The sequence below is a fragment of the Neocloeon triangulifer genome, unplaced genomic scaffold (genome assembly GCF_031216515.1).
Source record: "Neocloeon triangulifer isolate White Clay Creek 2 clone unplaced genomic scaffold, ASM3121651v1 ptg000006l, whole genome shotgun sequence".
Lineage (NCBI taxonomy): Eukaryota > Metazoa > Arthropoda > Insecta > Ephemeroptera > Baetidae > Neocloeon > Neocloeon triangulifer.
The window spans coordinates 2,340,377-2,364,132 of record NW_026775549.1 but is presented as its reverse complement, the minus strand read 5'-3'; the positions used below and the strand labels follow the sequence as shown (position 1 = coordinate 2,364,132).

Below are 23,756 nucleotides of genomic sequence, written 5' to 3'. Positions count from 1 at the left end.
AATCAAATGGATTTACTTTCAAGGGTTTTCAAAGCGTCCGTTTTATTGTTAACTGGACGTCAGCACTTTTTAAGAGAGCGCAACTTACTTCTAAACTCATTACTTACAGTTTTCAAGAAAAAAAACTATCTAATAATAATTTATTGATAAAATTATCCATAATTATTTGAAAGGATTTATTTTTTAAATCAAATTGTCTTATTGTAATTTTTTCCACACAGAACGTCAACTTTATTCGTTGCGTGTATCAAACATCAGGTTATTTATTTGTTTATTGGCACTCAATACATCTTGAAACCCAAATTACATATTCACACTTATAATCCACATAGTTATTCTTCGACTGATAGACGTGTATCTTTTACAATAATTTTGACTTGATTATTTTGCCATAGCGGCTCCATAGTGGCCGCAGCCCCCAGTAAGGGTAGATTATATGAGTGTTGTCGGACCCTTTTAACCAGCTTTGCCTTTGGAATACACATATTTTCAGCCGCCCTGGGCTTTCGTAGCAACACCAAATACTCCAATCATGTGTGATTAATTAACTCGTCAATATTGGTAGTAGAATAGACACCGAGATTAGTGTTGATGTTGTTCTCAGCATTTTTCCTTCAGCTCGGACACTGAAGATTGTTGGTACGTTAACGTAAAACATAAATGGGTTAGACTACGTTTTCCACTTAACATACATCAACAGCAAACACCTAACATCCAGTGGTGTATAATCTGTGTATAATATATAATATCGAATATTTTTGTGGGAGGCATTTTTATAGACGCACATTATTTCTTTGGTAATATTCCACAAGAGTCTTTCCATTATGATATTTGATTTTAAATGCTTGGTAGGTAAATTTGCATGGAAGGGCTTCGAGTCTCAATTTGAGCAAAACGAGCCGAACTTCAATTTATTTGCAGAGCCGAAATTGGACTTTGACAAAATTTAACCCCTTTTCCGCCACTTTTGAGCAGCAAGTTCCGCGCAGCCATTCGAGAAACTATCAAGGGAAGTCCTTTGTTTTAAATTTTGAATTTCAGTTTGAATCTATGCCACTTCCATTTGATATCATTTATTTGTCATATCCAGCAAAATGATTGAAAGAATAATCGATTCTCAAGCTTTGTTGCTTCAAAGTAGGCCTAAAGTATGATCTTCGTCGATATAACTATTATTGTTATTTGTCATCGCTAAACTCGTTCAATTTCATTGTGATTGTTCTCAAATTCTTGTCTCGTTCGTTTTAAAGAAGTTCTCAAAAAATATCGACATTTCAGAAATCAATTCCAATAAGGTCATGGCAGAGATTGGTCAGAAATATCTCCACCACAAGCTCATTCCTACTTATTGTTCCGTGTCTTGTATTTTCTTTTTTATTCATCGTCCTCCTCATTCTGGTAGGTCACATACCTTACAGATGCTTTTTCTCCGGCCACCAGTGTCTTTAAAAAATTTACAAGTTTTAATAATTTAAAATTTACACAAGTAAACCAGTATACCTTTTTCTCATCTCGAGTGGGTGGATTTTTGAGAATGAACAAAAGCGGAGCGTACAGGAAGTTCAGAATCGCGATTCCGAACAGCATCCACTCAAAACCGATGGTGTTGACCAAAGTGCCACTCAAAGCAGGCCCTGAATTTTAAAGTTTAATCATGTTATATTCAATTGAGACACCAGTCAGTTGGAATTCTATGTTAAATGAAGCTCACCAACTGCAAATCCCAGGCAGAATGCAACGTCCCCAATTGCGTAAACTGAACCGTAGACTGCCGTGTGTCGTATATCGACCAAATAACCCAGCTCCGGCATCATCGAGCTGTCGACCATGCCGATTGCAAAACCAAGTCCAGCGTTTGGGATGATCAAGTGTTTGATGCTTGTTGCCAGAGGGATCTGAAGTTTTTATCGAAATCTTTATTTTAAATTGTTTAAAATATCGAAAGCTTTAATTTGATGAGTTCTGGTTTTTTTATGGCCTTAAATAATTTGAAAAATAAACTTTTCCTCACCAGCATTAGGCATATGCCGATTACAATGAGTCCTATCATAGAAGCCAACCAGCGTCCCATGCGGTGACCCAGGGGCCCAAACAAGTTGGTTCCAATCAGGTAGGAGATGCTGGCTGGCAGGAAGGTGACACCCTGCTTCCACCTGTCTGCACCCATTGTGTCAATCATCCAGATGGGCAGCGAGGGTTCCAGCATGGCAATGCCCATGTTCGCAAAAGTGATGGCGCCTGAAATTGACGCAAAATTTATCAGTTTATTTTTAATAATCTCCTGGGAAACTGAAATTGCATTAATTCGTTAAAAACATTTAGCTTAGAAGAGAAATACCGTGAATTTATATGTAATTATAAATTAAGGGGTGTTCGAGGAATAATAATTTTTAATTAATGTACTAGAACATAAATTAAATAAGCTTAATTTTTTTTGTAAAGTGGAAAAAAAATGTGTGCGACATGGAGTCAATTTAACGTTTTTCTTATATAATTATACAAATTCGATTAACAAATATACAAAATTCTCTTCTTTGGCTTCTTTGATTGAAAGAAAATTATTTGTATGATCTTCAAGCACTTCTTGTTGTCTAGTTTTTTTTACTCTAAATTTTATTAAAAAAAAAAAAACTTGGAAGAAATTGATTTACCTGCAGCAATAATGATGTAAGGATCGCTGACAAGTGCCTTCATCGATGGCGGGTCGGCTTCTTGCTTTACCACTGCGGGCTGCAGGACCAAAAGTTGCAACACTAAAAGAAAAAATTTTTAATCCATCAAAGTTTTAATTTAATTTTACATCCATCTCCAAGGGCAAGCGCAGATAGAATCAGGAAAGGAGCAGATTTCCCCACAAACTCGTACATGACTCCGCCAAAGGGTGGTCCTATCAAAACTCCGAGCGCCAAACCACCCAGAGCGATGCCCATGGCGTTTCCTCTCTCCTTGTCGTCTGGGTATCGTTCAGCCAACATGCCCATTCCTAATTTCCGGGGTCACTTTTTGCGTAAAAGATGAAAGTGAAAATTCAAACCTGACACGCTGGAACACGAAGAACCAATTCCTTGCAGTGCCCGTGCGATAAACAGAACGCTGTAGCTTCGACCAAAAGCAAAAACTGCAAATTTAGAAGGAAAAGAAATGTATTTTAATTTCAACAAAATTAGGCGTTGGAATTAATAAATTAAAAAGCCAAATTTTAAGCATTTTAAAACACAAATTGTTCATTAAAAAAATTAACAAATTAAATTAAAAAATTTATCTGGATGAATGCAAAATTTGGTAATGCAAATGAAAAAAAAACGGAAAAAACTATCATTTTATGTACAAATGTGTAAGATTAATTTAAAATTCCACTTAAATTTCAATTACATACATCTCTATGTAAAAAAGATGAATTTTATAATGTTTTTAAAGAAACATTTTTAATTTAAATCTTAAAATCAATTAAATCTGGTATAGATTCAACGGTTTGTTAATTAAAACTTCTTTCAGTGTCACTCTCTAAATTAATAATCTGTCCAAACTGATTCGGAAGTTACTAATTTCTGTACAACTCACTAATGGTGGAGAGAAACATGATGATGAAGCCGGTGAACATAGGGATGCTGTATCCGATCCTGCAGAACGAGATTTGTGTTGCATCACTTACGTGTGCCGGTGGGGCAGGTGAGTAATTATCCGTACTTACTTGTGAGTCAAAGGGCCGACGATGGGGTTGGCGAGAAGTTGCACAAAAGCCTTTGAAGCAAACATAATTCCGACAGCCACGGTTTCCTCTATCAAGTCCTTGTGCCGCTGCAACTTCTTTTCTTGCTCCGGCGAGATGGTGGTGGAGACGTTGAGGCCTGAAACACACAGACCTCGGTGAGAGATCGAGAGACCACCCTCTCTCACTCGGAAATTAAGCCTGCACTGCGGTGCGGTCTCATTAGTCGGGCCCCGGCAAAAAGAAACCGCTAATTATATCTACGATGTATTTACCTCGGGACCAGTTCGCGTCCTCCAGGTCGGTCATCGGCGCCATCGGGGTGGTCACGGTGAACGGGGCAACGGTGGTCGTCATGCGGCTCTCGTTCGGGTGCCGAATCTCGTACAGAAATTCAGGTATGATCGGCACTGAAGAAAAAAAATTATAAGCTTGAATTTTTTTATTTACTTAAAAATTAAAGGTAGAGAATTTGGAGTTTTAATAAAAAAAGGATTATATTAATTTTTGTCCATCAATAAAAAGAGAGATTGAACTATAACATTTTAATTTGAAATATTATAAAATATTTTCAATTGAAGAACTTGGCTCTCACTCTCAAAGAGGTGATCATGAAATGAAAAATTGGGATTTTCCACGCTGATAATTTTTTTAATTAATAAAGGAATAACCTCCATGAGGAATGGTCAGTTTTTTTACTTCTTAAATTATTTGGCTTTAATTTATATTAACACTTTTTTAATCGTTATAAATCAATCAGTGATTTGTAAAAAGCACCTGCGTCCCTCTCATATTTTATAAATGCATTTCCCCTGGAGAGGAATAAAGGTAATTTATCGGCTCAGATTGCAGCGCCTGGAAAGTTTTATTGGCTCATAAATATGGATAAAGCCAGTGCTTGTAAGCCGATATTGAAAATATTTGCAATTTAAATAAACAGCTTGTGAATTACGAACTCGTTGAAGCCACTCTTATTGCAACTCGGAAGAAAATAAAAATGCTTTAAGTCTAACGCCTTGATAAGCGAAAGATGCAACCTGCACTGCAACGACGTACTTCACGTTGCATAATATCAAACAAGCTCTTACAAAAAAAAAACGTTGCACGTTATCTGTCAGTTTTTATTACTGCTACTGGTAGTGAATTTGTAAAACTGAAATCTTATTGTAAGAAAAATCTATAGGTTTATTTTATTAATAATGAATGTTAAAAATTTTAAGCATTGCCTTCATAACAAAAGAAAAAGATATTTTAATTGGCTACATTTTCGTATGAAAGTTTTTGTTTTTCAAAAATTTTCTTGTTAAGAAATATTCATTAAAAAAATTCCACAAAATGCTCTACAACTGAGCTTAAAATTTTTTTAAGTTACATCATTTCATCACCTATATCTATCAATGCAGAAACTATGAAGATTATTTTCAAACGCGTTATAAAATGTTATAATAATTGGCGAGACGTCCTTTTCATTTTTCTGCCTGCCTCTCGCGACGCATCTGTACGGCTCTCATCCCCGTCCTGACTTGTTCGCTCTTCGCTCTCAAGCTCCAAGCAGCAGCAAGCAGCAGCCACCGCCAGCAGGGTGGGGTGGAGGGAGGAGAGTCTCATGTGTTCAGTGTTCAGTGTTCAGTTTTCAGTTCAACAAATTAACAAAAACAAAAGTCGCCTCTCGGTGCATGGGCGGCCCGTATTTCGCCGAATTTGAGCCGACGGAGGGTTTCGCCGACCTGCCGAGGACCCCAAACGGACCAAGGACCATCGCCGTGCCCCCAAAGGTAGGGGAAACCGCAATATAATTTTTAAACGTGCGCCAGGCACATTTGTTTGGTTTGCCATATCGCATCGGCCCGCGTGCACATGAATTGCCCCTCTCGCGCCTGTTGTGTTTATTGTTGTTGTAGGTTGTGGCTTTGGTGGGTGCCATAACAGCCAGATCTGTTTTTTTTTTAATTGTCAATTGTCGTCTAAATTTTTATATTAAAAATTTAGGGATATATAACTGTAGAATCCATGCATTTCTCTTGTTTAAAACTGAGCGGGCCAACCTGGCGAAAGCGCAGAGATAGTCCAACTCCGATTTGAGCCGATACGAGAGCCGAATTTCATTCACCCGGAAAAAATGTGCTGTTCGGACTGCTTAATCAAATGCGTTAAGCCATAAAAAATTTGAATTCAAGGACCCCGTGAGAGAAAGCCAAAAAAACCAAAACGATTAATGTTCTAATAAGGTATGAGAACTGCAATCACGCGCACTTAATCTTGTTATGTTGTACAAAAGTTGACCTTGAAACTTTATAATCTCCCAAACATTTCAAGACATTAAGCGAAGAATTTCATATGCCTGCTCAAAAATTTCTGATCGTTATCAGATCGCAAGTGTATGAATGTGAAAACTTGTTGCGAATATAGAGCTAGATGAAAAAATTATGCGGCGAGTATGTAAATCCATAGAAATTAAAATTTTTCATGATGTCGATTAAAAATTAATTTATTTGCTTGTTTTAGATTTTCATTTTATGTAAGCTAGTACATATTTGTATTGATTTAAAATATTCAAAACCAGGTTATAAGTATTAAATACAAAATACAATTATTCCCGCTGGATTGTGGTTGCGGAACTCATAATATGAATTTTTAACAAATTAAAATTGAAAGTTAAATAAATTAATGAATTAAAAAAGATTAAACTCACTAAATTGGGTTGAAGATTTAAATGAACCATTAGTAAATAAAGTGATTTTAAAAGCCATCTCAATACAGTAAAATTACAGAAAAAGCTTAGAGCTGTGGCCGCTTTTAAGGTTGAGTGGTGACGAGCTGATGCGTTCTAGCTTAAGTCCTGCCCTGAGCCTAAGGTTGGCTCAGTAAATCTTTAATTTGATAACTACATTTAAAAGTAAAATTAAAAAGTGTGGCTTTCCATGCCCATAAAATATGATTTCATAATTATATCACAATGCATCACAAGATAAAAAAAAAAAAAATAACTGAAAATACATAAAGCAAAACTATTAAGAATGCATATTATAATTTTTAATTTATTTTTAGCGTCTATGAATGAATAGTCGACGGGCAAACAAATACTCCTTAATTCATAGAAGTTGGAATTTTCTAGATTGTTTCTGTTGCCTTTAAGAAAGACACTCAACGGGATTAGGTTTAACTCCACACAATGTACTTCGTCCACCGAGGAAAGGAACTCTCGCGGGATTATTTCAGAACAAAAACTAGACGATCGCCTTCCTCACGTGAAGATTAATCAAAGAGCCGTCGGCAGAAGTGATATAATGAATAATGCAACGAAATCAATCACGTCGCCTTTTATAGAAATGCATATCAGCGCAGCTCGTCGCAGCCAATGTTCTCCAACTTTCGGCCCCAAGTGTATATATAAAAATTCCATGATAAGCTTAAAAGCCTCCGGGTGTTAACTTCGCGATGTTTTATTCAGCACTTAAGTCCGCCATCAAGCGCCGGCAGAAAATCCACCCCTATAGCCGATATTGACCAGTACAAAAAGACGGAGAGGGTCCGACCGGAGAAAAGGTCGCTGGCGGAGATTTTTCCAACTACTGCGACTGGAAAAAGTCGCCGCCTCAGGCAAACTCAACAAGTGGGATCAAGCGGGGGTAAAAAAAGAAAAGAAAAATTCATGTTTCCAGCCACTTGACATTCACCACCTTCTTGGCAACCCGCATGCAAAGCCAATACTTGAGCGTGCTTGGCTATTTGTGCAAAGTTTTAGTTGTCTACGTACCAACGGTGGTAAGGAGCATGTTGTCCAAGAGGAGGGCGATCGCCACGATGATCAAAACCAAGCGTCTCGACTCGCGACATTCCTGAAGGTATGCCGCGAACCGCGGCCCACCTATCAGCTCCGCGATGCCCATTGGCCTCCTGTTATCAGAAAAACAGAAAAATTCAGTCATTTTTTATTTTCAAAGTAAACAAATAAAAATAAAAATTTGAATTCTGCAATTTAAGTTTAAATTCATTTAAGCGCAAGTTAGAAGAGTGGGAATTAAAAATTAAAACGATTTACAAGGGGCTTGTCAACTTTACATAGCACATCATTTGGGGAAATAACATTCCCGGTTCAGGGTAAAACTTTTTAAACCTTTTCGTGTTTAACAAAAGCAAAAATAAATTTAAAATTTAACTTGATATGACTTGAAAATAATTATATTTTTTGGTTGCACTTTTAACAAAAAATATTGTGTATTATTTTAAAATTTTAAATTATTACAAAAAACAATTTAAGCGTACGATTTAGGATATGAATCATTCAGCTATGATTATTTAAAAATAGATAGATATTTACTATGTCATTATTTCAAGCAATTGCCATGCATATTACTCAAAAGGGCCCCTACGCTGAACCAAATTGAAATACACTTTGTGGATTTGTTAAAATTGATTTTACCTGTAAATTCCAATTAATAGTTTTCACATAAATTATTGCTCTAAATCATACTTACAATTAAGTTTGTTAAATTAAATATTTAAAGAAATGAACCACAAAAATCTAGATTATTTTTAATGTTAAATATAAAAATCATTTAATTTATGTTCATAAAATTTTTTTAGAATTAAAATTTTGAAGAGTTGCAAATAAATAATTACGTTAATGTTAATGCTTGTATCAGTATAATTCAGCATAATAGTAAGTAAGTCCGTTTAACTAACATGAAAATAAAAATGCATGCAATAGTATCGGTGCATTTTATACTTATATACTTTAAACTTTGCAAATTTGATACATGATACACCTATATTGGAAATAGGTTCATTCAAGTTCTACAAAACGATAATAATGTTTTGTTTAAATTGACAGTATGTATTGTTATCTTTGCACGGCATTTTTACAGTTTTTCAACCCTCATAAATTTCAGTCGAAAGCTCCCTGATTTGCAATTCAACCTCATTGACAACGGCGGAGAAAAATGCGATCCGCCTGCGGGGCGAGCAATAAATCTGCGTAAAAACAGGTGGCCATAAAACCATTCCGGGCCAAACAAATCCCTAAACTGACAAAGAGCTATTTTACGGCCGGCGGGTGCTGCTGTTGACGCTTTTCGTAAAAACACCGCCTGCTTTTCTCTCATGCAGAAATTTGACGGCCTTTATTTATGCGCCATTTGAGCCAAATGCTGCTCTAATTTTTACTGCACACTGCATTAATTTAATACTCTGACGTCACTTTTTTGTTACATTAAGTGTGCTATAGGCTTTTTGTTGCCATTCGAGCCGGGCCAGCGCCGGACCAATGGAAAAATCGATGCGAAAAAAGTGGACTTTTCCTCACACAAAGAGGAAGGAAAAATGGCCAGCACCGACCATATATTATGTGTGTCACTTTATCGGAATTCATTTTTCCACCCACTTGTTCTGCACCCATATTTTTTTTACGCAGAGTCCATCAGTGCAGCCATGTCAATTTCATCAGTGTAAAAAGCGGCGGCGCGCACTTTCGTCGGGAGAATTGATGCCGCACGCTTGCACGCCGCGAGTGGAATTTGCATATTGCTTGGTTCAGGGGAAAACAAACAGTATTGCTTGAGTATATTGAATTTCCTGGGTAGCCGCAGGCGCACAGTTTGCAGATGGATTTTGCTCAAAATTCGGGAAGCCCTCTTTGAAAACAAACTTTCAGCCCCGCATGCCATGTTAAAGATGAACCTTCAGCGGTTGCAATGGAGGGACACTCTGTGGCATGTAAAAGAGGAAGAGTTTCAAACATCATAAATTCAGAAAAGGATGGCCATATTTTTTCATTTACACCCGCATTTTGAAGAGCGTGTTGTATTCATGTTAAAAATTCAGTCATTAGACAAAATTAAAAAGAAATACTCATTTATTTCTGTGTATTTTTATCTGATCAATATATACGTATATCTATCTTAAAAGAATAATTAAAATCAAGACTAGGAAATTATTTTTGTCTCATATTTTTTAAATTTTTTAAAAATTGAAAATAACAAAAATAACTAAAATCATTATCTATTTTCCAGATTTCTCCGAAAAAATTTGACGAATATATGTTTAAAAAATAACCAACTGGAGCACCAGTGTTCCAAGGAAACTGGGGTTGTTAAAAGATCAGTCGTTTTCAATTTTCCTCATTTCCAGTCCGGATGTTTCACCGGCTCGTAATTAATTTTGCCGGCAGTTTGAGCGTGGCACCGCCGACGAGGAAATCCAGCAGCGGCTTTTAATTTCGCTAAGCACTCGACGGCAAATAAACACGGGGGTGGAAAGAGAGAGCGCGGCACAAAATAAGTGCAGCAGAGAAGATAGGGGGCCGATGATTGTGTGCCATGCATGAAGGCACATAACTCTCGTCTCTGGGAAAAGTCGTCGGTCGAACAGAGAACGGTCGGGAAATCGTTAAATTCAATCAGTCACTTAGAAGTCCTGGCCTACTCAGGGAGAACAAAAATCGTCGTCGTGAAAAGAGAGGCGATTTGCAGTCGAAGATCGAGAAAGAGGAAGACGCGCTTTTACTCACTTTTTCCAACGAAATATATAATCGTGTACGCTCCTTTTCTCGCGCGCTCCAAATCAATTTCCTTTTGTCTGCTCGAGACGCATTTGCGGCGTGAAATATTAAAAAGGCCCTGGTGCGAATTTTGTGCGCGTCTGTCGATTTTAATTGTTAGGCGCGCGCCGGCTGCTCCTTTTGCGGTGTTTGCTTTTAATTATTCCACGCTCGTGTGCAATTAACGCTCGATTTTTCGCGTAATTTGACTGTTTGCAAGCGCGATTATTCTCTACGCGTTGTTTGCTCTCTCGTCCCTTTCGACAATCGCCGCCTGGGCAAACACAATCTGCGGCAGAGCGCCAGTAAAATGGTACGGAAAACGATGCCTTCTCCAGCAAATTATGATTCCCATCTCGTCATCGTGATTTTCAAAAATAAGGACACTTGAATACTATTTTGGCTCCTCTGAAATCCTTGTATGTTATCACGCAATATTTTGCATTTTATTCATTTATATTTAATTCAATTTTATTTACATAGAGAATAAAAGTTGGGATTAAGAAAGAACCGTGAGATGTTTGCCAAACAATCCAGTCTATTCAACACACAGAAATGTGGTGCTCATTTCATCCCATCTGTCACTCCCTCCTCCTCCCTAGTCTCCTTCTCTGAATACTCGCGATAGCAAATAATCTCTGACAACGATTCAATCGGCAGTTTATTGGAGAATGTTTAGAGTGACGTATTACTAAGTTTTTTGTGCTCCTCTATTTTGAAAGTGTAAAATTCGTTGATAAAAGTGGCATAAAGCATTAGGGATTTTTTAAATTTAAATTCAATTTGTGATTTGAGAAAAAAAGTCTTCAGTTTTCAATATGTGCAGGGAATGTAAGTTTAAATAAGAACTTTTGAGGTCCCAGCACCACAAAATTTAATGTAAATATTTAAAAAAAAATTAAAATCAATACTTAAAATTTTTTAACCACTATATATATAATGCATATATGTATATCAGATACATACAGGACACACGATTATAATTATATTAGTACCCTATAAAATATTTTATTTAATCTTATCAATTTTCAAATCCTAATGAAAAATTTTAGTTTAAATTACATCACCACCGCGATATACAAAAAATTTTAATCATCACCATGTGAAAATAAAAGTGAAAGATCAATAATTGATTTTTCACAAGTCTGCATCATTCAATATGCAGAGCTAATCCAGTCCTCCTCCATATCAGTTCATTTTTTATGCATCGATAAATTTGTATTATACTCTTCATACGTGGAAAAAAGAAAGATTTTCTCAAGCAGTGAATAGGGTATACTTTTCATTTTACCTGTTGAGAACGCGACGAATTCTCAGCCAATATTAAAGACGCCTGTCTGATTTCCCAAGAGGAAACCTGTGCAGCAATTTCGATTCCCTGATCACTTGCCTCTCAGCCAGTCGCTCTGGCAAGAGGGAAATTTTAAGCAATTGTTCTCCCAGCAGAACCATAAAATGGATATGACGAGAAAACCATAGAACAAGAAAATCTATATTATTTGTGAATTGCGAATTTATAAAAGGCAAATAAATGTGAGAGGATCAGGGTTTAGAGGAACAAGCAATAAAAAAAGGGTAATTTTTTTGGGAATTTCAGAATACAGATCTATCGTTTTACTTGCACTTGCAATTTTGCAAGAAATAAACAAAAACTTTTGTTATCAATGCTTTTGCCGAAAAATCCCCAAAAATACTTATACTGGTTGGCTTGAATGCAGCCTACAATTATTAATGATTGAAATTCAAAGTTTTAAAAGTAGCTTTTAAGCAAAATTTAATGTTGCACAAAAAGTTGCTTGATAAGGCAGCCAAAGTGGTTTAAAATATTTTCCATTTATTAATATAAAAATCACTTTGACATAGTGAAAAAAAATTTAATAAACATCTGACACAAAATAGAAGGTATCAATCTATCCTCTTAACCGCAATAAAATACATTTTACACCAGTGACATCTTTAAATAAATATTTTCAATAATAATTTAAAATCACAAGGATCATTTTTAAATTGTATCTACTACAATTTTCAACGTATTTATGATAGAATTTTGTGTTATTTGGATTCAAAAGAAGATCATGGTTGCCGGTGGCCGCTTTGCTAAGACAAAAGACAAAGGGAAAAAGACGAGTGGCCGCAGTCATATAATTATTCATGTACTTTCAGCACTTTTTTCCACAGTCGGAATGACGAAATTATGCTCTCGAAATGAAAAACGGGTGTCCTTTGAGTGCGAGAGTCGAATCCCCGTTGAATTGGCGCGTAATTAGCAAGTCATGTCGCGTTTAGCGCTCCAGCAGCAGTCGATATTTTGGCGGCAGGGACGAATTATTAAAAAGTAGCGAGCTGCACAGCACCCTGTTCGGGGCCACCCTTCGTCACCAGTTTGGCAAGCGAGCGAGAGAGCAGGGGTCGGAATTGAATTTGCGCGCCGAATTGAAGCTCAAAATTTAATAGCCCGGCACCGTTGCGCTTGATTGAAAATGCGGAAAATGTGCAAAGGGCGCTTATGTTCTTTGCAACCAACGCCCCGCTCGTGTTGGTCGCGCGAGAAATAACGCTCTCTCGACGTGATGATGTTTTTCCAATAGCTGTCTGCGGCAAACTCGGTCAATCATTTCGCACCTCCGACATTCCAGCAGCCGGCTGCGTTCCACGCAATTTTTCCGGAAGATAAAGACCCACAATGCCAGGAAGGAATTCATGGGGGAGAAGTTTTGGTCCTATATTATTTTGATATGAGGGTGGCGTGCTGACCAGACCACTCTTAATTGGAAAAGTTCGTCCCAAAGTTATAAATTAATTGGAAATAAATGTTGCCTGAATGGAACTAAATTCTCAAACTCTTAAAATTAAAATTTTAAATCAAATGTGACAAATTTGATTATAAAAAATAAATATTTAATTTTTGAGGTTTACTGTAATATTATCATATGATTTATGATATTATTTTAACTGTAATTTTTAATGCACTGTTTCAAATATAATTGCGTGGGTTTAATTGTTTAAAATTTTTGATATTAAATTGAAACATAAAGCAGCTGAATATGCCACCTGGTGTAAATTGTTTTGATTAAAAATATTCAAAAGTCGCGACGATATCACGGTCTGCAGTCCTAATTCATAAGCATGATAGAAGAATAATTTTTTTTTTAATAATTTAGCACAAATTTTGTAATGAATAAAGGAGAACTTATAATTTACAAATTCTACAAAGCCTTCCGTGTAAAACGAGTCCAACAATAATTTTTTAAACTGAGGAGAAAACTTGATCGGTTAAGATTGATCAGATTTGACTACGCTTTAGTGTCTGTGGATTCTCAAAATATACTTTTATTTATTGTTTTTTTTTTTTTTTAATTTAGTAATTTTCATACTAAATAAACCCTTTTCCTTTCCTGATGGTTACGTTTGTACTTGTAGAACATGCATATATTATAGTGGTTAAGTTCGCCCGCCACACGAACAAAAGTTTTCCATCTAAACCCCGAAAATCGTATTTTGTTCTTGACGGAAACTCGCATGAAGCTCTTTCACTCTGCGAAATATAAGTTCTTCTTGTTACGGTGCACCTGCTACATCAGAGAGAGAAGCGTGCAGTGCGAGCAGAGTTTGCAGTTCTTGCGATTTTGAATCAATAGTCAGCAAAAGAGAGTTGTCTCTCCATTAGAGAGAAGCCCTTTATATTTGTATGTACATCCCCAGCTATATGTATGTAAAAAAAAATATATATGCTCTCCTCACCTCCTCTGCGAGGAGTAAAAGAAGGGTGCCAATAAAATCTCGCGTCTTTCCCTCTCCTCAAAGAAGCATTGTTGCTTTTGAAGAAAGAAGAAGCAGAGATACTACGCTTCTTGCTAACGCCAGGCGTAAATAAGTAGATTTGCTTTATTTGCTTTGATGGAGCGACGCTAAAAGGGCACCAAAGATTGTTAGCAACGTTTTTGCTCAATCAAGAACTCGTAAAAATATTCACCTGTTTTCCTTCTGCAAGACTCTGAGCCCTCTGTTTTTTAAACATAAAAAAATGTAATGAAAACGATTTTACTCAAAACTTTTGAGGTTTAGTTGCTTAATTTTGATTACAAATTTAAAACATAAATTCAAAACTTCAATTAAAAATATTTTAAGATATTATTTTCCTCCAGCTTATTTGATCTTAAACTTTTATGTTCAGCAAACAGAAATTTTGATCTAATATCCAAATAGTGATTGTGAAATTTCCCTAAAAACCTTTTAACTTTTAAAAAGCATCATTTTGCGGAGTGAACTCCAAAATACGCTCCCTGCTGACAGTGAAATTTTCTTTGACTCCCATCTCGTCCGCCACACATGAAATATTCAACGCACAAAAGACTGCTTGGATGAATGAAACAGATTAATCTCTGTCCGTCGGTTCCTGTGTTTTCTCGGGTGCGCGCTGGTTGATATGAGGGCCAGTAATGGGCAGCGATAACAAACGCACCCACATCCAGCTGCTTAACTTGAAAATTCATTGCGAAAATCTGACGCACCAACTCATTTCCATTAATAATTTTCCATTAATGTCGGAAAAATTTAATTTTCCAACAGAGAACTTTTAATTCAATTTTCAATACTTGCTTTTAATTAAATTAATAGACATCCTTGACTTTGATGGTTCTGAAAAGAGTTGAGTTTCAGAAGTTCACAATTAACCCTTATTATTATTATTATTATTTTAATTTCCTTTTCTTTAATTTTAAGTATTATTTTCAATGAAAAAATCAGTAAGACAAAATTAATAATGGCTACAACCTAAAAGAAGAAGAAAAATTAAAATAAATTTTTAAAATTTGAAATAAAAAATTTAAAAAAATGACATTTGATTAAATTTGAATCAGGAAATTTTGGAAGAATTTTGTGACTGACCGTGTGGCTCCGGGCTGGCCGGGGGCTGAGGGTGTCGTCCTACTCCATGGTTTGGGTGGTCATCGGCGGCAGCAGAGCCGCGAGTGCCGCCGTCGTGTGGCCGCTTGGGACTGTGGCGCCGCGGCCGGAGCACCCCTCGACGCGCCCCATGGCGTGCTACCCTTCTGAGCACACAGGTGACTACTCGCCGCTTATTGGCTGTCGAGGGGCAACCCTTGCTCCATTGGTCCGCCCGCAGGATGCCGAGTTTTAATTTTGGCAGGGTCTGATGCTCTCGTCGCCCCTTGTGCTGCCCGTCGTCATTTTGCCTCGGCCGCCCCACTGGGCATGCGCTCCACCCCCGCGCCACCCCAAAGCATCCCTCTCTCGCAACGACAGCGATTGATTGCGTCAGAGGTGTAGTGCTCCGTTGCAGCAGCCCGCGAAAAGCGGCACCACTTCGAAGATTCAGAGAGAAATAAAATCACCATTCAAAGTAAAACAAAATGCAAACAAACAACAATGTCAAATCTTATTAACTATTTTATTACTTTATTTTATTTATGATCTAAGAGATTCAAAATTGCAGTATTACTGATTAAAAATATTAAAATAATTTTTTCTATTTAAGTAAAATATATTTTTAGAATATGAAATAACAAACAACTATTATGATACATACTGGACTGATTAATAACAAAAACTAAAAACAATATAGGTTTCAATCATCATACAATTTCAGCATTGTAATGATAATTACATATCAAAAACATAGATCCACATGCAGAATTAAAAAATAATTCAATGTAATGATATAATGCTATATATGTACTAAAATTAGAACAAAACTTCCTCGCATCAATTTTTAATGACCTTTGTATCAAGTTTTAAGCTTAAAATTATTTCACTATTAAAGACCTGGAAGTATCAAATATTAATTAAAAAATAAATCGATTAACCAAATAACAAACGCAATGATCGTAAAGGTGTCAGCTGGGTGTCAGTAAATTTTTGCATTTCTATTTTTATGACAAATCCAAGCAAAAAAACACACTGTTTTGTTTAGTTGTGACCCCTGAAATTGTACAATTTTTTTACCCAAATCATGAAATTTTATTTTTGGTTCTCCCATCATTGATCTTTTTGCAGAATTGTAACTTTCCACTTATAGATCTTTTCGCAGAAGTTGAGTTTTAAGGAGTCGTTTATTGGCTGCCTTGACTTGGCTGATGCACGCGCCGAGGGGTCCACTTTAAAGGGGGTTGCAGCTAGGGATTGATGTCAGCAGAATAAAGTGGCAGACTCAAAGGCTTTTCTGCGAGCCGAAAGGCGCTAAAATATACAGGCCCAACAAGAGAAACCACTTCGGGTATCAAATTTACCGTGGCAAGAGGAGCGAGCAAAATGATGACTCCTACGCGGTGGCGTTTTGCATGGAAATCCTCTCGCGAGAGCCAAAAGTGGAGCAACAGACAACACCAATTTCCCGAGCTATTTTTCATGCCCTCGTCATGTATGAAAATGTCGAAACACGTCCTGAACCCATTTTCCGCGCTGTTTACGCCGCCAGGAAGATGACGCGAATTTCAATAATAATCAACTGGTGGAGAGGATAGAGAGAGAGAGAAAACCTCCTGTGATTACTCGGAACCGATAAGAGACTTGCCTTTTCAGCCCGTGACAGGAACAAGACCGGATCATTAGCACGGCGCCGTTAATCAAATCAGGACAATTAATCTCTTCCTTTGCGCTCCACCGGCGTGCTTTTGAGCGTTTCGGGGCCAACAAAAACACGATCAACGCGAGGTGTGTGGGATTCACCAGCTTTTGAGAAGTGTCAATTTGGAACTTTATTTAATTAAGGGAATCCATCTGAAATCGGTTTAAATTGGAAGTAGCTCTGAAAATCTGCAGAGGAAACGTGAGAAAACAAATTAATTTTTTGTTTCTAACTCATTTTTTGAAGTAGCTTAATTCAAAGTAATTTTATTTTCAGAAGTAAGAGAAATGTGTGTTCAGTTTTGAGAAAATCGTCATTTAATATGCAAATCATTACTCAATACTGTCGATTGTAGAATTCTGTTGATTTGCATTGAATGGGATTTGAGGTATTATAATTTGTTATTTAAATGCCATACAAGTGATTTTTTTAATTGAATTTAGATTGTTTAATAAAATTTAAATCAGTTGATAGGTATTAAAATATTGGTAAATTTGCATTTTTGGCAAAAAATAGATATTTCAAATTTTTTTGTGTCCTGTCCAATGTATCTTATCAAATTATGATGAAAATATGAATCGTTTTCTTTGTTGGGAGTTAAATACAAACATTCTAAATTGAAACATTCTAAATATAGCAGATGTCAAAATGTGTAGCGGTTCCTAATGACATTTTAGTTGGAAATTTAAAAATAAAAATTATGACATACATGGCTCCAAATAAAACTTGATACCCAAATAAAAATAAATTAAAATTAATAATATTACAATTAAAATATTCTAAAAGTTATTTTAGTTCCTAAACAGAAAAAAGCCTCAAAATAAAATTTTAATATCAGTAAATTTTATTGCCAAATATATCTCCTACACGATTTTTCTTGATACAAATAATATTTCTATTATATATTACGCAGTTATAGAAATAAGAAAACATTTCATAATAACAATTTTTCATCTTTATTTAATTGATAATCTCCAAAGAAAAAAATTATTGAATTTATTCCAATGTTTGTAAACATTTAAATCAAAATGTTGTAAGTTGTTTCAAACATTGTTTTATTCCTCCTATGTAAATAGGCCTAAATAAGTTTAACACTAATTTCAATCAAAAACTGTCAGAAGTTTGAAATCAAATTATCTCCTCTTTTAGGTTCTAGAAATTAGTTGATTTCCGAGAAGGAAATTTTGCTTTTATTGAACTGACTAGATTCAATATTAAATTGCACACAAGTTGCTTTGGGATCGTTTTCAGCAGCACTCGAAATAATTTTCCTCGGCGAACTCGCGCGATATCGAGCGCCTTCCGCCCGAGCATGATACGCCAAGGTGTTAATTCGATTCCGGCGCCGCCTTCTCCATCGCTAGTATAGTGACTTGTCGCGCGCCGGTAAATTAATTTCCAACTCTCGTGATATCAGAGCGAGTGCAGATTGGCGTGCACGCGGGGCTAATCATCCACCCCCGCACGAGCTGGGGTGTTGTTCACGCGGCGAAAATCACCCCGTCGCCAGATTATTGTTTGCTTGTGAGCACTTGTATCGCTGTGGGGGATTTGGCTGCTTCAAAGCCAAAACCGAAACGGCACAAAGCCACCCTGCTTTCATTTCCTCTGCGCCAAACGCGCGTTTCATCTTCGTGTGGCTCAAGGTGCTTTCCAGATTTAAATTTGATAGATTGCTCCGGGAGGTTCATCACTTTTTTTTTTATTAAAATAAACTTTTGATACCAACAAACAACATTCTCGGTTTTTCCATCTGCTATAACTTACTCTTTGTGTCGTTGATGAGTTTTATGTAAAAAGCAAAAAAAAAAAAAAAAAAAAAATGCTAGTGAAATCTCAAATTTTAACGAGAATTGATTTTTTCTGATGAAAAGTTTTGCTTCTCCTTGGGCCAATTTTACTAGAAACGACTTATTGAAGTGCCAGGCATGTAGTGTGATGATCAAAAGACGTAATATTTCAATCAGAATTGTACGTGGAATATTTTTCCGGAAAACAAAACGCTTTATTTAGAATTTATAACAATTTCACAGAACTAAGCACTCAACGTCTCATGCATAAAATCCTTCAAAATCCTGTAAAGATCATATATGTAAAGATAAAATCATTAGCAGCGAAAACCACAATAAGTTATGTGGAAATTTGATTATTCATTGGATATACCTGATAAAATCTGAAAAGAAATTACCCAACAAAATGTATTATGCTTATGATTGCTTGATCCTTATAACAATTATACTACAATCATTACTTAACGTATAAAAAATATACTAATAGAAAAATATTTTACTATACAATAATAACTTGTAATATTAAATTTTACACAACTATAATTTTTTTAATTTTTTTTTTATAAATCTCATAAATCTATTTTCTTTGCATTATATTTAACATTTTTTTTTTAAATTTATAATAAATTTGATTAGTTAGTTTCAATTTTTTAATTTAAATAATCTTGTATAAATCAAATGGTTTCAGTTCAATTCCTAATTATATAATGTGGGAAAGTAAAATAGGTTGGTAAAAGAGTTTGTATTAATGATGGTTAATTTTCAATAAAAAGTAGTATCAAGAAATTTGGATTGATAAAATTTCAACAGGCAGAAGCTAGCTGATTGAAATAATTTATAATTGACATGATTGTACTAATTATCAAAACTTAAGTTCAGTTTTGTTTTGAATTGTTTCGAACTTAAAAATGAAGCAATGGATCCCAATTTTCAAATTTGGAATTTAGTCTGATAAAAATATTATTTATGCTTAAAATCTGCGTTATTTATCTTCACTGCCTCCATTCCCCATGTAAAAGCTGTGATTTCACTTCGAAGAAACTTTTCCTTACGCGAAGACGGAAAAATTGGCGGAATCGCAAAAGTGTCACGCGCCGCTGCACAATGTATAACTCAACAGGTCTGGGGCTGTTCGCTCACTGCAACAGGTTCGTTTCGGCGTTACACATTCGCTAACTCTGCACGTCAGCAAAAAGACGTCGGCGAAAGAGAGCTTTGATCTCTCAAGAGAGAAGAAGCGCCGACAGAAATTGAGAATCGGCGTCTTTGACTTTTTACATTTGACACGCACACATACAAAATTTGACACACAATTGAGTCATAAACAGAATTGCAAATTTTGAGCTAAATTATAATCTCTTATTATGTCATGATTTTTTTTTTCTCTTTCTTCAGTTACAGTTTCTTAATGACTTATTAATAGAGGAAAATGGTTTGTAAATTTATAATTTATCAAAAAAAAAAAAAAAAATTTAATGTTAGCCACCACAAATCAACGATGGACGAGATGGTCTTTTTTAAAATTTTAACTCTCCATCTATAAATTATTAGCTCAAATTAAAAAAGCGTGTCTTTCATGAATTCACTATGTACATCAATATTAAATTTAAAAAAAAATGAAATTTCAAGTGAATTATTATTATTATTAGTCAAAATCAACATCTCTACAGGACGTTTTCTTAGAAAAATAGACAGGAATGTAAAATTTCGACTGTTTTATTGTTAGTCGATACAATTTTGGTTATTAAATTGCCATGATTTGTGATCTTTTTAAAGATTTTTGACTACAAAAGTTATCTGACGGCTCAAGTTCATTTTATAGGAAAAAAATCTAATGATTTTTTTTTTATCAATTCTCAGGTTTTATTGCCGGCACGATTTGCGGAGGCGCCGATTTAATTAGAGAGCGATTTGGGCTTTTTTATTCTGGCCTAGCGAAGGGTTGGAGAAAAATTGAGCAAGTGAACAGAGAAATGCTTTTAGATAGCCGCCCCCGCCGACCTACATATCACAGGGCGAGAGAGAGAGGCAGGGGCGCGTGCAAGTCAGTCGTCGATTAGAGAGGAATTCGAGGCTCGCCCCAATAAAAGCTCCACTTTTATTCATTTGAGTGCGGCGGCTGCGGCGCACGTCGGAATGCGAGCAGAAATATGCGATAATGAAGTCGTCTCGTCATCTCTCACGCCAACCCCATTCCCTTCTTTTTGCACCCCACAAGTAGAGGGTGCTGCCCTTTGTTTTGTTCACAGGCCGCGCGATCTCCTTCCAGAAGCATCAGGGGTTCTTCTTGTTATTGATGGCAGAAAAGTGCTGCGACTCGAATAGAGAGGCGCAAATTGTGTGTAATTTAAAAAATGGAAAAATTGATTCAAATTTTTACATGCCAAGTTAGCTTATGGGAATTACTGGCACTAAATCACAATATCAGATGTGCAATATTCAACAAATCGCATTTTCCTTACATATGATAATTTTGTGTGCTTCACATTGATTTTCACCGTGATGACCGTAATGATCGGGATGACCGCGATGACACTGGTGATAATAATAATGTTAATAATAAAAATAGATGGCCTGCAAAAACATTTCATTTTATATGTGAAAAGTACAACAAATTTAATGCTACAAATTCCTAGTGTTATTTTTTTCATTATTTATTAAAAATGTCATCAAAATTAATCACACACAATGTAATTTTTCTCAATTATCTTCTATAAATTGAACTAAATTAAATAATTTTATTTATTTTTTTTTAAATTTACTGAAAAAAATTAATATACTAAAAAATAAATAAGTTCTGTAATCAAGAGGAAACAGGTTATGTATATATATTAAGGTTTAAAATTTGACTTACGAATTCTTTTTAAATTACTAGTTACAAACAAATGCTTTTTGCCTATGTATTATTATTGTCTGATTTTTGTAGTAAACATTGTTTTATTTTTTGCCTGCTCTTTATTTCCGCCTCTCTTGCGTATGGATGAGTGGAGTTGTCCACGTGCAGGCGTGTGTGGCACGTAATTAGCAAATCATCGGCGGCGCGATGACGAAGCAGGGCGATCCGCATTTAATTTTGCGGGCTGACATTTTGTCACGGCTCGTTTGACGTCAGCGGGCGCTTTTCCTTTTTCCGAACCGAAATTGCGGCGGAGTGCAGCGCGGAAAGCGACGCCGGTGGTGTCAGCCGCAGATGTGGGCACCCCAGCCACTCGTGAGGCCCTCGAGAAGTAATTGGAGGGCGCGGGTGGGTGGGTGCGCGCAAATAAATGGCAGCACTGATTCGCATTGCCGCCGCCGCCGCCGCTTCAAGTGTCCTCGCTGCTAATAGAAAACATACCCCTGCCCAAACTGCCGCAATCAAACCCGCCGCCGAAGCGTACTTTTGCACCACCGCCGCTGTCACGCGATTGACCAACCCTAACACACTGTCTTCCGGTAAAAATAAACATTCAGCCAAGAAATTTAATGTCTTTTTCTCTTTATTATAAGCTGATTTTAAGTTAAAAAAATCAATAGTTCAAAGAAACCAAATATCAACCAACATGATATATCTGCTGAATAATAAATTACTTTCTAAATAATAAATCTTATATAAGAAAGGGAAACATTGGATTGTTGGAGAGTAAGGTTCTGTCTTGAACCTAACTAGAATAAAAGTGCATTTTTCTGGGTCAAGATTGAAAGGATTATTCCAAAAGATAATTAAAAGAGAAGAATTATGAAGAAAAGTAATCCTTGTTAATTATAAAGAGTGTTGAGCGGTTATGCAACGTGAGGTACGTCAAAGACGAGCGGGTTGCATAAGCCGACTCTTAATTGCCTTCCTCTTCTTCACTTTTATTAGACTGATGCCATGACGAAGAGAATTTTTTTGACAGGAACGTGCTCAAGCTTTTTTTACAATTTCTCCAATGATCTTAGTTTTTTGAAAACACGTGATTATTAAATGATTGATTAAAAGAACCTACAGAAAAAAAAATGTTAGAATTGGTCAAGTATGTATTAATAAAGACAATCCCAAGCTTGCTATCAAGAAACGGTCTCTATTTCTGAACATTAGAATAAATAATAAATTAATTGAGATACTACAAAATATCGCAGACTTGGCCATGTATTTCAAAATGTAATCAAAGTTTCGGATCCTTAGAATTAAATTATTCAACTTTTGAATGCTTTAGAAGTGGAAACTTTGGCACGAGGTTAACTATAAAGTGAATGGTTTGCTTTGGGAACGTTCAAAAGGCGGGGTAGTAAATTAATCTATGCGGAGGAGACTTGAGAGAATTTGTCCAGGTTAAAAACATTTTGAGAACGGATCTTGCATATTATTCGCTTTTATTGTTAAAGTAGAGCTCCAAATAACTCTGAACCTCACAGCGCCTAACAAAGCAAAGGCATAAAACAGATAATTTTTTTTTCAATAAAAATATACGTTTTTTAAAATTGCTTCTCTCAAAATTTCTGGGTAAACTACAATGATAGGAGATTTTTAGTAAAATCTAATTATGATAAAGAGAAATGTATTGAAATTAAAATTAAAGTCCTGAGAAGTGATTATAAGCGTAAGCGGAATAATTGTTATATAAATAAACACTCTAGTAAATTGCACATTTTTTGAAAATACAAGCGAATCCATTATTATATAATAATTAAAATCACTTTATATTTTAAAAAAAGATTTTTATTGAGAATTAATACGCACAAGTTGTTGGCAAATACAAGAATAATAATTTCAAATTTTTTAATGATAATCTAATTTTTTTTTTTTTTTTACAAATTATAATCTTTGCTCGCCATTGGTGTTTTATTAATAAATCATCAATTATATTTTTATCCACTCGTTTTTTTTTTATAATTATGTTAATAAATTTGAATGAACTAATATACTTATTTTAGAAGAAGATAACAAGAATGAGAATTTAATAATATTAAATTTCCGAGTCCTTCAGTGAGATGAAGACTTTCATGAGCTCTATATTTACACGTGCAAAGTGAATATTTCCACGAAAATTTCTAAAATCTTTGAAGAACAATATGTAAAACAAACATGAACTCTCGCTTATTTAATTATGAACGGACATGATTTCCAAAAATCCAAGTGGACCATCAGTGAAATTTCACTTTTCTCCAGGA

At 35.6% G+C, this 23,756-nt stretch overlaps 1 protein-coding gene across 1 annotated transcript; it reads right to left on the bottom strand.

Annotated features, from left to right (window-relative positions):
* Positions 1–212: 212 nt before the first annotated feature.
* On the bottom strand, positions 213–15,420 carry LOC132194157 (synaptic vesicular amine transporter). Its single transcript, XM_059615273.1, has 12 exons — positions 15,135–15,420; positions 7,467–7,606; positions 3,985–4,119; positions 3,692–3,848; positions 3,562–3,620; positions 3,035–3,118; positions 2,801–2,983; positions 2,652–2,753; positions 2,012–2,238; positions 1,712–1,895; positions 1,501–1,634; positions 213–1,443 (listed from the first exon to the last, which is right to left on the bottom strand). The coding sequence occupies exons 2-12, from the start codon at positions 7,597–7,599 to the stop codon at positions 1,375–1,377; spliced, it is 1,467 nt and encodes a 488-aa protein (XP_059471256.1). The 5' UTR covers positions 7,600–7,606; positions 15,135–15,420; the 3' UTR covers positions 213–1,374.
* Positions 15,421–23,756: the final 8,336 nt, after the last annotated feature.